Genomic DNA, 17,937 nt, shown 5'->3' with positions numbered 1-17,937 from the left:
TAAGAAAAATAATAAAAATCAATTATTATTACACATTTCGTAATTCATTTTCTAAATTTTTAAACTACAAACAATTTTTATGATGCATGAATCCCTATTCCACAAAGATTTCATAAACAAACTTATATTCTGATTCATTTTCTCCTAAAACATGAAAAAAAAAAAGGAGTAACAAAAGAATAATAACCAACATGAATTCCGTAAACGTTTATTACGACAATCGTACAATAAAACGTATAGTACAAGCCTCTGTGCGGCATTCAGCGCGAATTTACGGCCTTGCTAACGCGATACAGAAACGATTACGCTTACCCGTGATCCATTTCCGGCACGGTGTCCCCCTGCAACTCTTAAAACGAGAAAGAAAAACGAGAAAAAACGAGAGGAACGGAAAAAAAGGAAAGAGAAGACGTTTCGCCGAGGAATCGTTGTACCAATTCGATTACAATATCGACTTATTCTTCATTGATTACGTTAAGATTAATTACTGGCTACGCTTACGATCTAAATAATAGCAATGTGATCATAGCACCACGTTGTAAGAATCACAATATTATAATTAATTGTATTTACGCAGTATACGGGATCTGGTTGATAAAAAAAAATAACATACAGGATTAAGTGTATCTATGGAGGACGCGATGCCACTGATACACGTTATGAAATTGAAATAAATAGAATTATTTGGCAATTGTTCCGAGATGCAAATTTTCCTATTCGAATTTTTATTTTATCGGAGGAATATAGAATGAATTTATTTAAATCGAGTTTTCGAAACTCTGAACTGTAACAAATCAGCCTGTAAAATTGATATAAGTAACATCATTTCAGAAATAATTATATCTATCGCATTAAGTCCTATTAAAATTATGAAAACTTTAAATCGCTATAATTTTGAAGATAATGATTTCCGATCAATAATAAAAGATCATTAGAAATTAGGATCCTTGCCCTTTAAAATGCTTTTTAATTTATCTCGATACGACTTTCGGTTCCCGAGATATCGTCGTGTAAAGAAAAAGGTAATTTTCAATATTCTGTTATCTCCGTCTTTGTCTCTACTCGGAACTCTCGTTCGCACTTCGTTTCACTGACCTATCCCAAACTCCAAACAAATAATAGATGCGATTCCTGGAAAAAATATAGGTCACTGTGCCACGAACACATTCGTAAACTTTACACTGGCTTAAATACAAACATTATGGATACTTTGAGTTCTTATATCTCGGCAACCGATCGAGATATTTGGATGAATCAAAAAGCAAATTCAATAGCACGGTTTCCTCTATTTTCTGAATGCGTTTTGATAATAAAATTTTTAATTTCTACTCATACTTTTTATATAAATATTTCACTAAATAAGATTTTTGATAAAATGTAGATCTTATTCCTGTAATATAAAATATATAAGGACGTAATTTAAGTTTCACACAATATAATATTTTTCGTATATTAAATATTAATACGTTTTATTTATTTTCGATAAAAATTTGTAATTCAAAAAAAAATTGTAACGATTTTATTTTATGAAATATTACAAGATGAATCCACGGAATCTCGTGAACGGCTTAATAGCTTTATCGTGCGCCACTTAATCAAATGAATTAAATCACGCGAATAAATCAAAACGAAACACCGACCAATAGCAGGTTAATTCCTAAAGCAGAGGAACGGAACTCGAAATGGCAACTTCTGCCTTTATTCTTACGGAGCATGAAATTGTTATCCTTTGCAATTACATCCTGATCGATTTTTGCAAATCTTGTGGATTTTTTCCAGACCAAAAGCTTAATAAGACTTAACGGTGAAAAAATGTTCCATCTTCTTTTTTTGAAGGAACTTTTGCCATAAAATATAATTGAAAAATCGTTTTCTCTGAATCCTCAATGATCTTTCTCTGAATCAATAATAATTGATAGAAATAATTTCACAATCGAGATGTTAATTAGAATATTGATAAAAAAATTTATAAAAGATTGAAAATTTTGTAATAATATTTAACTATATTGTTATAAGATGCTTAATTAATGCTGATATATAATTGTTTGCGTGCACGAAATGAAATTTTCACATATAAATCCTAATTAAGAATATTTTACTTAGAAATATTATGATTGCATAGTTCTGAAATTATAATATATAGTGGAAGAGGAATTTAGAATCTCGGAACGTGCCTGAAAATCTTGTCAACTGCTTAAGAATTTCCATCGTGGCATCACCCTCCAACAAGCTAATTCGCTGAACAAAACAGATTCGAGGAATTAACACATTCACTTTACTCAATCTAAATATAAAGCCTTCTTTTGTTTGATAAATATGCTCGGTTGTGAATAAAAAGAAATAATAATAATAAAGTAAAATGAAAAACAAATAAATTGCAATATCATTAATCAAATTTAAATTTAAGATTGGAATTTGATTCAAAAAATTAAATAAAAACATGATATCCAATCGTATAGTTTAAATGATAAATGATGCAAGTGTCAGAAAAAGAAAAATTTTACTTTTTTTAAGAGGAAAAATGGTACAATGAATCTTTTTTCAAATATAAGTTCAGAAAATTCTATGTTTATCATATTTGCACTATTTGCGTTTATTATACTTTTTATTAATTATTAATGTTATCTTTGAAATATACAAATTTTTCTATTAAAATTCATCTCTCAATATTTTTCAATTAATAAAATATTTTGTCACTTATATGAGTTTTTCTTCAATTTCTTTAATAATTTCCTGTTTACTGAAAATCTTTATATCTTTTACATAATTTCTCATTTCAACATAATAACCATAAAAGATTATTCCAAACTTATTCTTTCACTTACCTTCTTCCAATTTTCCAAATTTATCTCTTTCAATTCCAAAAATTCTCTCAGATAAAGTATTAATCAACGTATTAGAATTATAATACAATATACCAGCACTCTATCTAAAGATCCATTCAATTCTAAATCGTTAGAGATCGTCAATCAATTATCTCAAGATTTTCCTCCGGAAACGCATCGAGCAGCAGTGAATCTATTAACTCGAACGAACCTAATTGCAAGGAAAACAGGTTGCCCGAGCACGGGCAACCTCGATCAACACTTGAGCTGCTTACACTGCACCCCAATCTCCGTGCACCTGCACTCCAAACAAGGTCCAGACAGCTCGGTGATGATCCTTCCAACGCGGTACATTCTTCCATAGATATTACATCCAGCCAGTTTCAATAAACTCGTCACCGACATTGGAATTTCGTTCTCTATAATTTTCGTTACACTCTCTGTGAAATCTTCCATCTTTTCACTAGCCTTGGAAAACTTCTTTTCCTCTCCTGGCTTCTGATTGATAATGGTAGCCGACCTACTAGTCGTCGATATTTCTTTTGTCTTCGTATCTTTGCTACTGTGATCGTTAGGATCCTCGAGATTTAGATCAGATTCAGAAGATCTGCTGGTAGTAGAATAAAATTTAGAATCGTTCACTTTTACAGATATCTCTCCAAGCTTGGCATCGGTTGAAATATTAATATCATCAATTTTAGAAACATTCGATTTGACAAAAGACTTTGTTGCATTGATACAGGGAAGTGTATCATTTTCTTGTTTCTTGATAGTGTGATCTATCACCAGAGAACCAATTCTTTGAGGAATTGTCTCAGAGATGTGATTCAAAGTCTGATCGGTTTCTTTAAGATTGTAATTTGATGAAATCTCTTGTTGTACAAGACTTTCTTGACCTAAATTGTATTTATTTTTGGAGATCAATCTGTTTGGATCTTCTTCCGGTCTGTAAGGTGGACGCAGAAGAGGAAATTTATTTATGAAATCGAAATTAGGTTGGAGAGGCTTCATTTCTCCGATCAGGGATGGCAGATCAGGAGCTGGTTCAGTCTTAATCACATCGCGGAATGGATCTGGTGATACTATTGGCTGATGAAGTGAAGGTGCTGTAGCATCTGCTCGGTCCAACACTACCGTTGGTGATTCGTCTGCTTCCACTGAAATTATTTTGAAATTTTAAAGTGATGATGGCATAATATTTGATATAATTTTGTATTTAATATAATTTGAATTCCTTCGCATATTTACATACAATATCTTACTAGGAAATATGTTCAACTTAAAAATTTTAAGAAATGTTTAAACACATGCAATAATAATCTTCAAATTAAAATTTAATATTAAAATTTTGCTGCTTCCTTTTTAAATAATCACGTAAAGTTTTTCATACCGCAGACGATTTTTCCGCAACACGTCTCGTCGGTGTTGATCCTCCTACATCCGATCTTGAGGAGCGGACACTTTTCCGAGGAACACATCACCTCACCTAGGTAGCACATGCAAATCACGCAGATACTGCTGCTCGGCAAAATCTCTCCGTGACGGTACTCCATATTCTCGAAGAGACAGTTGGCTGAGATTTATGAAACAAAAGCATAGAATTTTGTTGATCTTGCAAGCTCCCAAAATTCTTTTGAATTTTAAATTTAGCTTGAAATTATAATTTAGTAATCTGTAAATAAAATTTTTGCCTACTTGTACTAATACTTAATTTTCGAGCCACATGATATTATGATTAGTTGACAATGTATCTAACGGTGTGAAAATAATAAGGAAATATTGAATTTAAGTAAAAAATGGAAAGAAATATATATTCGTTACCATCGCCTTTACGATGGGGATTCGTGATTGGCGCCGGAACCACAGTGACGCCTGTTCCGATTTCCAGATTCAAGTCGGTAGAATGATAAGAAGGATCGAAATAGGGCGGTTCTCTTGGTACGAATCCACCTCAAATAAGAAAAATAAATTAAGTTAAAAAAATAATATTAATTATAATATCATAAATTTCAAATCAATTATTTATTTCTCTAGAATCATAATCAAAGATGTTCGTTTCCTGATCTATTTTTAAAAAATAATTCAAAATTAATAGAATAAAATTCTTATTCTATAAATAATTATTCAACTTCAATAATAATGTATGTAATGTTATGTTTAAATTGTTTATGTAACATTCATATATACACAATAATTAAATCAACAAATGATATATTGATTATAAAATTATTAAATGATTCATTAAAATGATAATGATACATTGTATTATAAAAAAGATTATATAAACCTTACATGTATTTCCAATTATTTCGTATATAATAAAAATAAAAAAGAAATAGAAACTAAAATTTTATAAAATAATGAGTTAAAAGATTATTGATAAGAACTTTTCGTTTCTCAATCAAGAAATCTATAAGAAAATCAATGGAACCTTAAAAAATAAAAAATAATAAATAAGGAAAAAGAAAAATATATAAAAACGAGATTTTTCGAAAATGTCACCTAACGAGAAATCTTGATTTACGAAAGGGCGTAAAACTCGAACGAGCGGCTGCTGAATGTATCAGTGGAACGAGTTTAAAATACGACCTACCTTCAGTCTCCACAGGCGGGCTGAATCTGTTTTCCTGAGTGGCGATATCGTAAAATCCTGAGGTGTCTGTGGGCCGTAGCTCTGGAGGAACCACTACGGAACCGGAAGGATATCCAGTGACCGAGGATGGAACTGCCTTGTCTTTTACAAGCGCATCTGCCGCCACGAACGGAATTATCCTGCATTCAAATGCATAAATTCGATATTTTTCATTTTCTTTAGAATTCATTTGTTTGTCTTTATTTTTTGCAATTTCAAAATTCGTTGGTTGTGTTTTCTTGTACAATTGATGATATGAATATATCATATGAAAATATTTGCTGTTTTTAGGTTAATATTTTCATACATTTTATGTTTATCTTTCTTATTCATTATTTATTTATTATTTCTAGCAAATGATTTTTAAATTTAGAAAAATTACGTATTTGGAACTCTTTCTACGAATTAATAGCAATTGAATCATAAATCGACTCGATGTATTTACATTCATAAGCAAGCACAATTTCTCTGAATTTCTTTTCAATCTTCAAAATACTACAGAGATTTTTAATTAAATGATTATCACTTCACTTTCATCACATCATTTTCACTATAAAATGTATCTACTGATAGGAAATAAGGAAAAATTCTAAGCAATCCAAGATAACCAACTTAACCTAAATCTAACTTAAACATAAAATTTTAAATTTCTAAATTTCTATAAAATATTTCAATTCTCTTTGAATTATTATCAATTCTTTTTCTTTTGATAAGAAAATAATTATTAATAAAATTTCAAATAATTAAAAAATAAATTTTGAATAAATTTTCTCAATCCAATTTACTTCTATATTTCCTGCAACATAATCAATAGTATTTACCTTACCTGACATTCGGTAATGATGGCGGCAATGTTGGTTCGCTGTAGTCGTAATCATAATCCTCGCCCTTTTCACGGTGAGTGATGTTTAGGATAGCCTCAACGTCCGGCGGAATCGACCTAATAGGGTTGATCGTCACACCCTGTATGTGACTGACCGAGACGTTCGTTTTCACAGTCACGTTCATCACCAGGATGTCGTCTGGCATTAACACGGTGGATGATGTTCTGGTAGCTGTCCCTTTGCCCATCGATTCCGTGGTCTCCATCGTTTCCGCCTAATGGCAACAGGTTATGTAGTTCAACCTCGACTTGTGAATTGATATCGACTAGTTGGATAAACTCGACGTTAATTGATCGATGGTGAGGTTACGAGTGTAAAGTCAAAGATGAATGACGTGTTTAATATCGTGAAAGATCGATTTTTTTCTATTTTATCTTCTTATTTATTTTTAGTTAGTTAGTTGTTAGTTGTTTCGAATAATTTTTTAATATTTAAATCAATGTTTACTAAATTTTTTTAGAGTCTTTCTTCTTATGCAAAAATGATCTAGATCATGGGAAATAGAAAAAAATTATTCTTATCCTTTCTTATTGACTCTTTTTGCTTTTATATTTTTTAATTCTTTTAAATTTTTATCCTAATCGTAATTAATTATAATGAAAATAAACTTCTTTGAAAAGGGTAAAAGACGAATAAAGCCTTATTTCTTTGAGATATTAATTTGTAATTTTTTTGTAATACTGCAAGATTTCATTTTCAAGAAAATCTAATCTAATTTCCTACGAAATTTTTATATTTTCTTATAAAAATTATACTTGATAAAAATTTATATTCAATTACTTTATCAGAAAAAAATTCCTGTTTTCTTAATAGATATAATCTAATTAGTAATAAATACATAATAATCTTAAACAAATAATTTTAAGACATAAGAAACTTAATATCTTCTTATACTGAATGAAAAATTATTAATTATTAATTATAAATTATTAAATTAATACAATCAAACTATTTTTTAACTTATTCTTATAAAGATTATAAACATTCAAACCTAAAATCATGATTTTTGTATTATATAATATTACATAATATTATATCTCACAATAGTATAGACTTTTCAATTCAATTGCACTAATTAAAATCATATCATCTCCTCACAAAATGAAATACAAATTATCTACAAGAACAACATTTTCCAAGCGATTGAGCCAAGAGAATCTCGCCCGTATCCTCTTGAGAATCCTCGATTTATTTGTAATCCTGGAGCAATTTGTTTGCACACTAACCGTCGAGTTGGCGTGCTCGAAATCCTGCTCGAAATCTCCGCTCGTCGTCGATGTCGTATTCTTGTTCCTCACAGTCACGTTGTGCATCTTCTCTTCCTCCAATCCCTGCACTTTCGTCACTGTATCGTTTCCATTCGCTTCTGGTAACAAGGTGGTCAATTCAGTAGTCGTAGTCGTGATCGTGGTGGTCGTTGTGTCGTCTGTCGACGACAGATCTTCGCTCACGGTGATCGTCGTCGATTCGACGATACTGTTCGTCGAGAAAATCGTTGATGAATCGTTCAGATCGTCATCTCTGATCGACGAAGTTGAATCTATAGTAGTCGAATCGATAACCGTCGTTGACTGTAAAATGACATGTAATTGATTTTGAAATTTTTATTTGGAAGATTTAATGGTTGATATGTAATTTTTAAATTGAATTATATTGAATTTTGATGAGTATAAAATGGTTGAATTTGATTGCAAGTGATGTATAATTGATTTTGAAATTTTTTTAAAAATTTTCGGAAAATTTAATATAATAATTTAAAATTGGGAAAAAAAAGATCTAGTATAAAGATTTGTTGCAATTAAATTTTTAAAATTGAAATAAAATTGTAAAAGATTTTTATCAAATTGACTTAATGATTAGATTAATAAATAATAACAGTCTTGAAAAATCTAAAGGATATATCTTCTTATCTATAAAGCGCATATTTCACGAAATTTGCAATTCAAAAATTACCTCATCAACAGCAGCAGGAGTGGTAGTGGCAATTTCTGGATTAGATTTCACGTAGTCTACTGTCTCGAGGATCTCATTGTCCATGATGTCTGTCTCGAAGGTGGACGGCCAGGATGTGGAATCGGTCACTATTGAAGATTCCTCCACGAGTTCCTTCGTACTGGAATCGATCCGTTCCTCGACCACTCGATGACCTCGTCCCTCCACTGGAGGATTTGTTATTTGATCGATTGCCGGCTATTTGGAATATTTATCATTAAAATTTATCATTAATATAGATTTCATTTATTTAGATTTATGATAAATAATAGAAAATAGTTAATACTTGAGATACATGATTTAATCATTAATTTATTAATTTGATCCATTTTTTATAAATATCGTTATCGTAATATATTCTTAAAAAATTAGAAATTATATCACATGTTCTATTAAAATCCTATTATTAAAATCATGAAATTGAGAAAAATTTTAAAAGAATTAAAATTCAACATTATAATTACCATCTTCCTTCAAATCTTATTAATACATTAACAATCGTAATATAACTTCTCTACCACAATATCAAAACTTCACCAAAATTTACAAATTAATTATAACAAAGAAATGATAATCGATGATATTTCATATTAGAAACACGATCAAATTTATTTTAAATAAATTATGTAACAATGAGTCTCAATTCTACTTGTCGTCCATTGTCATAAAAGACAACCAGTTTCGCGCCCTCTGTCGCGTGATTTACAAGCCTAGTGGAATTTAATTAATGCAAACCCGCCGGAATGGGTGCCATGTCAGTTAGATGTTTAACTTAGTTAGTTGAGGAACGCAGCACGATGCATTCCTCGTACATAGATACGGGTACTCAACCGATCGGTCCTGTTCCTCGTATTTGTTACTCAGCTGTTACTGTTCGAAACAATTATACGGTCATTTGTCTTGACGATTTTGTCGCTTAATGTTCGACGCTTTAGGAACTGTTCGTGATACTGGAAGATGGATTAGTTCAATCTAGAACTTCTTGTGCTCGAATATTTATAATTAAAAGGATATTATAGTCATAATTAAAACGTGCATTAAAACGAGTGTTAAAATTTGCAAGACGTAATTGGATGAAGAGAAAAAGAAAATGATGTTTTGGTAATTTTATTTTAGTTTCTATTTAATCTAATTTAATTTTAGATAATTTTACACGATTTTATTTTTAGTAATTTTTATTTTAATCTTTCTCGAATATTATATTGCGAATAAAAAAAATTTTACATGGAAATTTGCTTAAACTATAGATTTACGATAAAATGAAATGATAATATTGACTGTTAAAAAAGATAATAAAAATTCAGAATCGAAATAAATTTAAAAATGTTATTTTAATCTCTTTGCATTCGCAATATCGATTTTATGAATGAGATATTAAAATAAAAATATAGAATTATGTAAATATTGTATAATATTCAATATTTATATACACATTTTAAATATTTTACATTTACATTACTGAACATTATTAAAAATATTATTAAAAATAAAAGTTTTAAAAATCTTTCTTGAAATTAAACATATTCAGTAACAATAAAATAAAAAAAATATCCCTATGATATTATTTAGTAAATAAAAATCTTTTACTCATCTAGTATTTTTTTTTTTTAATAAAAGATAACCTTAAATTATTTAAAATAATTCATTCGAAAGAAAGATTTAAAAATTTATTTCAGCTATAATATAATAAAAAAAAAATATAAAAATGTAACAAAGAAAATTAGGATATTTTACTAAAAGGATTTAAAATTGAAAAATAAATGAGAAACGTACAAAGAAATTGGTCTCCTTGCGAAACTTGGCGTAGTCCTTGCTGATGAACGCGTACGAGGCGTAGTTCTGGGTGGCCTTAACCTCGATGCTACCGCCTTGAACGTTTAATCTGTCAGTTTCTTATGGCATTCGGGCTAAAACACCTAGGTGGTAATCAGGGTTGTGAAAGAGCACAGGGTTTTTGCTGGGCGTCCCATCCGGCTTGTGTGTTTCCGCCTTTTCTTTTACCGACTTGCCCTAACAAGGAGAACCGAAAGGAAATTGGAACGATCGTTTGCCTCCTGTGCTCCTGCTTAAAGTCGGATCGATGGAAACGCTACGAGAATTTTTGAGACTAATAAGATTTCTTCCTTCGTTATAAAGTTTATAAACTAGAGTTTACAAACGATAAATATTTAATCTCGTTTTGATCTTATGAAAATTTATAGTTTATAATTTTGTTTCATATCGATTATTTTGTTTTGATAAATAACTGTTTTATTATTATGACGACTTTTGAAAAAACAAGAAATTTGTAGAATTATTAAGGAATTATTAAAATATATAAAAATTTTGAAGGAGAATAAAATTTCTTATTTAATTTCCGAGATTCGGACTAGCGATAAATATTTATTTCGAATATAATTTTTTCAGAGTCATTTCAGAGTCGAATTGAAATTTTTTCTTTCGTATGTAATTTTAAATTATAAATTATAAATATGTATACCATTAATATTTCATAATTAAGAAAAATTTTATTTTTAAAGAATATTAGAGAAGGAAAAATTTTTAAAAATTAAAAGAGGTTGAGATAAAAATTCCAATCCTTACGGGAACCACGAAATCACCGAGGATATTATCCTTTTCACGGAATCCGGATACTCAACGGAGCATTCAAATTTAATGATTTTCCATGCGATTCCACGCTTCCTGCGCGATTTCCTAATTCAATCCAACTTCCGCTATGCCGTGACATTTTCAATCTTACGAGATTAGAATTGGAATTTTTTTTTCTTAGTAAAAATTTAATTTCTTTTGGAAAATTTGTTTGCGAAATAAAATCTTTGTGTAAATCTTGAATTTTCGTATGAAAATTCTCTCGAGAATGTATTAATAATACGATACGATTCGGTTGGAAAGTAAAATAAAAAAAAAAATATTGAAAGCTTTTCATATTTTTTCATTCAGTGACCCGTTATCCATCGCAGATTCTCATTCAGCATCCTAACTTGATCCAAAACTTATTCGTTCATGCCCCCGATTCCCCCGTTAAAAAATTCATTCAATACCTCCGGAGAAATCCTCCAACTTCAACTTCAATATCTTCGTCGTAACAAACCATCGATTTCATATTCTATCTTCGCATACTTCTACTGAAACTTCGAATTTCAATTCTGAAGATACCAATAATACGTGAGATATCAATCTCAATGAGTATCTCAATTGATTAGAAACAGATTTGATTTATATATTTAATTATGGAAAATAATTTCTATAGCAACGTGATGATTAAAGCAAGTAATTGTATTTAATAGTTTATCGTTGTTTTGCAATTCTTCAACTTTATGCCTCGAAAAAAATCCAATCCATATGTAAAGTATTCAAAATACGTTAAATTAAAACAAAACCAAACTGAATAAATGATCCTTTAAATCTTTTTTAAACTTTTAAAATTCGTAATATCATCTCTCACATTATCTACCTATCTTATTTACAATTGCATCAATTTGTATTATTGACAACTCATGTTATTATTGACATATTTAAGAAAACTTCTGTAATTTCGATCCTTATGTTAAATTTCGAACAAAGTTTCGATCAGAATAAAATAATTTAAAATTCCAATTCGTACAATCGCTCAAAACAAATTCCAACAAATTCACAAAATTCGCGATATCATCGAGAAGAGACGTAATACGAGAATTCCACGGCGAGAATATAATCGAGCACGAGGCGGAAAACACACAATCCAAGGGTGGGCCAAGTCGGGTGAAAGGCGAAATCGTGGCAACCCTGATGCGAAGGCATTGCGACTCACTGCAGTTGTAGGTGGACGGACAGCAGTGTCCCTCGCGTACGATCGGGCTGCAGCCTTGAAGAGGAGGCGCGCAAGCGAGGGGAACGCAACGTATCGCGCCCATGGCGCAGAAACAGTTGTCACAGGCGGCCTTCCACTCGATGTCCCGTACCATCTCGCCCTCCTCGTACATCCTCGATCCCACACGGCACCCTACGGAATGGAAATTCGGTTCTAGAGATTCAACCCTTTCTTCATTCGAGTAGTAATCGTTGATATCTTTAAACAGAATAATTCCAGAGATTTAATTCTTTACAGGACGATCAATATCTTTGCAAAAATAATGCTAAATTATTTTTAAAGGGAAATGAACGAGGAATATCTGTCCGATTTATCGATCGATATGAGAGATTATTTATTACTAGTTATTTTTTATTAACTAGTTACCCTAGTTATTTTATACTCGAACTTATCTCCCAAATATATTCTACTTCTTCCTTGTTCCCGTACATTTTCAAGAGCTTGATAATCCATTAATTTAACTTTCCAATCGTATCTTCGACTCGAGTACGAACGAAACAACTTTCTTGGCAATAGAATCTGCGAAATCTGTTCGCCGGAAATCGTCATAAACCAATGGAAGCCAATTTCCTCGCGACTTCACTATTCGAGCCGAGGAATAAAAAGGCCGAGGAACTCGATCGATTCTTCCTCGATTCTATCTCGAAAACGTCACTTGAGGACGTTATTAGACGATTACTGCATCTTTCCGTCGATCGGTGACGCAAAGGGAACAATGGAGCCCGTTGCTCGATCGTTATTCAATGTTTTCACGATGGACTTCCGGTTGGCGGTGACTCGAAACGAGGAGGAAGGCCAGTTTCGTGGATAGTTTCCGGGAAACTGGCACGTGGGATTAAGTCAGCGGTCGGAGAGGACTTCTAATGGGGTGGAAACGAGGCTTTAGAGGGAGGTTTAAGTTTCAAGTGGTCATGTGTAACCGGCCATTAAACGGGCAATCAACGTCTGAGAATGTTGGTCTCTTGATAGACAACGAAAAGTTTTGTTTGATCGATTAAAGTGATATATATATATTATTAAAGAACAATAATTGGATAAATATTGTTCTAATTTTTCCCTCATTTTTATTCTTTTCTTTCTTCTTTTTCGATACATAAAAATAAAAATCAAAACTCCAGCATCCTATAAAACTTACAGCGTCTTAAAAATTACCTTTACCTTTTTTTTTTATATTCTTACCTCGCTATTAGAAAAATAATCGTACAATCTCGATTTTTTTCGTGCCATCTCAATGCATACGTAGCGCGCGCGCATACGTAGGTGTTGAAAGGAACCGTTTTAATGCAATAAAAGCACGGTGTGCACGTCGACGGTACGTTATCCCGTGACATTCCCTCGCTTCGGAAAGATTTCCACGGAGGCAGGGGCCGTCGTTCCTCCGCTCGTTCACTTAACGCCCAGTTTCATTCAATTTTACGACGGCGGCCCCTTTTCTTCCGTGGAAATGAGAAATCATGTTCCCCGGCAAATCTGACGCGTGAAACGGCGACGTCGAGCATTTGTTTTACTTCCGTGAATTTTCGTTTTCGACGCTACCCCCGAGTTACTTAGAACTGACGTTTTTATCTTCCAACTTTTCTTTTCCTTTTTTTTCAAAAAGTCTTTTCACGCATCTTTAAAGACTTTGATATAAATATATTTTTGTAACTCTACGATTTTCCTACGATTGTTTCTTAATCGAAGAAATATATAATCTAGGATATTTGTATCGTCGATGATGCAACTGGCTTTCATTTTTTTTTTTTTGGAAGATGAAAAGAGCACAATATTTTCATTGTTTTTTGAAATTTTTAAAATATTCCATAAAAAAAATATTAAATTACCAAACACATTCGTAAAAGTAAAAAACAAAAATTCTAAAATTGATAATATTAAAGAGTACAGTAAGATAAAATAAATAAAAATACTCTCAAAAAAATTGATCAGTTCGATATTCCTTGATATGCGACTCGCGCGTAGCATGATAAATTTTAAAAAACTTTCGACCAAAAAGAAAAAAAATAACGTATAGCGTATCGAGCAGAAAAAAAAGACAGAAAGAAAGGAATTCTTAAAAGGTGCTTTGTAAGGATAATTAGATGGTACTCGGCGCGCGATAAAGCCGAGCACAATTTAAAAGGATTAAAGTTCGCCATGCAGCTGATTTTGTGCCGCGATGCGATTTTTCCTCATAAGCCGAGCTTAAATTTAAATTCGGCCAGCAAGGGTGGAAGGGAAAGAGGGCTTCTTCCAAAGCGGCTGATACAGCGACCGAGGCAAACTTTCCTTTTTATCGCGTTCAACTTTTCGTCCCAACTTTCACCGGATAGAGACGGCCCCGCACCCGTACGCCTCTCGAGAAACGAACGAACTGAGCGAATCCACACGCGAACAATCGTTAACCTCCGCGTCGAAATATAAACATTGGGAGAATTGATTTGGTGGAACGGCGAACTTTGGAGGAAATTTGTTATTTATTATAATTCGATCTTTGATATTTTGCATTTAACAATTTTATCTTTCTTTTCTTTTTCCTTTTCTTTTTTCAACGGTTATATTTCCAAATTGAAAAATTTTAATTTTTATATTTCTTAGAGAATTTTATATTCCTAAATTTAAATATTTAATTATTACATTTTCCATTTGTTTATATATTTTTTCCTCGATATATTTGATTACAATATAATATATATCTATCCGATTATTTAAATCAACTTTACCTCAAAATATTCGTAAAATCTTTCGTGTTTGTAAAATATAAAATACTTTATTGTACCTCGTTATATTTATCATTAAATATTTGATATCTGGCGAGCAGATAAAAAACCTTACAAAGCAAAGATTCATCCTCAAAGAACAAACCAAAAAGTAAATAAAGAAACGAATCATTTTACTCACCGTTTCCCGTGATCGGCGCCAATGTCGACGAATGGAGATCTTAAAAAGATAAAAAAAAGAAAAGAAAAGAAAAAGAAACAGAGGGGGGCACAGAATTATGATTCCGTGTACGAATTATGATTCCGCGGATCGATAGAATTGGTACTCACGGGTGCAGTTGTAGGCAACAGGGCAGCAAGAGTGCGGGGCGTAGAGCGGGGTGCATCCTGGCAGGGGCAGGAGACACTTCGGGCGGATGCATCTTCTCGCGCCAGAAATGCAGTAGCAGTACTCGCATCTACGTGAGCCCATCATAGCCGAGCCTGGCCCGTATCTCACGCCTTCGTGCAGGCAACCTGATTGTTAACACGAACGACCGTCAGCCCGGTTGAATCTTTTAACTACGAGCGTTCTCGGACGTGGTCTGCTTTGAAAGTTGCCTGCTTTACTTTTTCACATGTGTACACGTGGAAAAGAAGGGTGGAAAGAAGGAACGGAGAAGTATCGGAGAATGTGTTTTAAGAATTCGCAACATTTGTTTGGGATGTGGATAAAAGGAAAATATTATGCGTAGAAAATATAGGGAAGGATCTGAGAATAACGAAAAATTGGCCAAAGATATTTTAATGTTGAGAATTTGTAAAAGAACTCACTTATATTAGGATAATTTTTAATATATTTGGAGATTCAAATTGTCTGAAATTTTGAATCATCTTTTCGTTTCAAAACTTTTAAAAGCTCAGAAAAAAAAGAAAAGAAAAGAAAAGAAGGAAAGAGAGTAATTTCTAAAGATTTTTTCAAGAGTTAATGATTAGAATCGGTAGCAATAAGTTTGTAATAGCAAAAATTGAATCTCGTGTGGTTTAACGACAATTATCCTAAATCACAGGCCATTATAATAGGAACTCTGAATCATATGTTATAGAAGCGATAATTTTCAACTCGTAAACCGTAATACTAACGAAGTAGAGGGTAATAACAGCCCTTAAATGGTAGGACCGTGGTGGCATATCATAGATTATGATAACAACGACCAAAGTGTAAACCGTACTTGTGCTCTCATAAAGCACAACGGTCATTCTCACCCCGATGAGTTTCGTAAAAAATAGGTATTACGTTACTTTTTCGAGGACGTAACGATCCTGATATCCTTATCGCGATACTTCAATACGAATTTTCAATTATTACACTCCGTTGCCGCAACAACATGTCGAAACAACAATAACCATCAATATTGATCGTTATCTTCCAATTTCCACTTCACGACAATTACCTCGAAAACGAGGATTCTGGTAATCCTCGTCCCCCTCATCTTGCTCCACATGAGCGTTAGATCTTCGTGGCATGCTCACGGCTTCATCTGAAAGAATGTACTTTATATTTGAATTATAATTTAATTCGAATAAAAATTTTTGAATAATTAATAATGCGTGATTGAAACAATATAATCAACTAATGTGTAATATCGTTCAAAGTATATGTTAAATTACATGATATTTAATTATGTATACGTTTACTTATCACGATATTAAAAAAATAATATTTCTTTAATTCTATTGAATATCAATAAATTGCAACTAAACCGTTTTTTTTTTTCCATAGTCGTACTAACGTGTCTCGCTGCAAACTAATTCCGCGCAACAGACGTTCTCTTCCGGGGAGCGGACGGTACATCCCGTGGGTGGTGGATTTGGTAATCGTGGACAAACTCGAAGACGACATCTGAGCGCGCCCTCGTTGCACCTGCACTGCAAACAGGGCTCGGACGTGACCACGGACGTGCCCTCCTCGTATCTGCGGCCCTCGTATCTGCACCCTGCGACAGACCAACTCGTTCCAGTTAATAAATTATTCTGAGATATAATAAAAAAGTGTTTTTTGAAATAAATATTTCGTTTTTGTAATAATCGAAAAGATAACTTCCCTTCCATGATATTTTAAAATTTGTGGGATGTAATAAGAATTTTATTTGTAGAATATAATTGCCAAATAAATTGCAATCTTTTTCCCTCGTTTTCTTTTAAATGTTCAAAACGTGAATACGTAGAAAATGTTTTAATATTCAAATATATTTATTTGACATGGTTTTTCTAAAAAAAAAAAAATAAATAAATTTTTGATAAAATTTTCTCAGGCAAGTAATCGCAAATACAAAAATTGGGAATTGGTAGGAAAGTAAAAGTGATATTATAATTTGATGAATGAGTGAAATTTTATAAATTGTAAATAATATTCGATAAATAAATGAATTGTGATAAATTTCGTTTATTTAATTTTTATCGAAACCTTTTCAATTTTATTCCGTTTGGAGATATTTTAATTTCATTTAAAATGTGAAAAATAAATACGATTATTTGTTCGGTTGTATTTTACAACAGAAAAATTTGCATGTATATATTTTTAATCTTAACATTCAAAGTTATTAATATAACAATATTTATAAGAGGTCAAATAAAAATTTTTATCAAGAAAAATTCTTTAAAAAGTAACATATATAATATTCAATATTAAAATTCGTGAACGAAAATGAAGATTATTCTCTGTCTCGAAATGGAAAAAACGATCGTGTATTTTACGAATCGATAGTTCGATATTATCAATTCATATCTCAAATACCACTCTTATTTAAGGAGCAAATAATATATTTTTAAATTCATAATTTATTTCAGCAATATTCTCAACGAGAACGAAAAAAAAAAACTTTGGAACAAGTTTGAAAGAAAAATTGGCCATTTGAAATGCAAAAACAATTCAAAATTCTAGGTTTCCATCAACTTTTTTTTCTTTTTTTTTCCTAGTCCACTGCTCCGATTCGATTTTGAATGACTCATTTTGTCGGATTTTCCACACGAATTTTCGATCGTACCGCGGCAAAATCTCGCTTTCAAAACCTATTCC

At 31.7% G+C, this 17,937-nt stretch overlaps 1 protein-coding gene and 1 long non-coding RNA gene across 2 annotated transcripts in view; one reads left to right on the top strand and one right to left on the bottom strand.

Annotated features, from left to right (window-relative positions):
* Positions 1–192: 192 nt before the first annotated feature.
* The window catches only part of LOC107992553 (uncharacterized), a 47,592-nt gene continuing 29,847 nt past the window's right edge, over positions 193–17,937 (bottom strand). The window contains 13 exon segments of the mRNA XM_062072336.1: positions 193–3,982; positions 4,216–4,398; positions 4,647–4,775; positions 5,419–5,597; positions 6,284–6,555; positions 7,568–7,912; positions 8,295–8,531; positions 10,107–10,201; positions 12,124–12,315; positions 15,061–15,099; positions 15,210–15,395; positions 16,313–16,399; positions 16,652–16,855. Of these exon segments, the coding sequence (XP_061928320.1) occupies positions 3,081–3,982; positions 4,216–4,398; positions 4,647–4,775; positions 5,419–5,597; positions 6,284–6,555; positions 7,568–7,912; positions 8,295–8,531; positions 10,107–10,201; positions 12,124–12,315; positions 15,061–15,099; positions 15,210–15,395; positions 16,313–16,399; positions 16,652–16,855 (3,050 nt within the window). The 3' untranslated portion in view covers positions 193–3,080.
* Positions 6,552–17,298, top strand: LOC133665774 (uncharacterized). The gene is made up of 2 exons (XR_009829054.1): positions 6,552–6,640; positions 16,642–17,298. It is a non-coding gene; the product is annotated as an uncharacterized LOC133665774 (long non-coding RNA).

Source organism: Apis cerana, linkage group LG3, assembly GCF_029169275.1.
Source record: "Apis cerana isolate GH-2021 linkage group LG3, AcerK_1.0, whole genome shotgun sequence".
Taxonomy (NCBI): domain Eukaryota; kingdom Metazoa; phylum Arthropoda; class Insecta; order Hymenoptera; family Apidae; genus Apis; species Apis cerana.
Note: the sequence above shows the minus strand (reverse complement) of the source record. Positions and strands in the feature narration are given on the sequence as shown.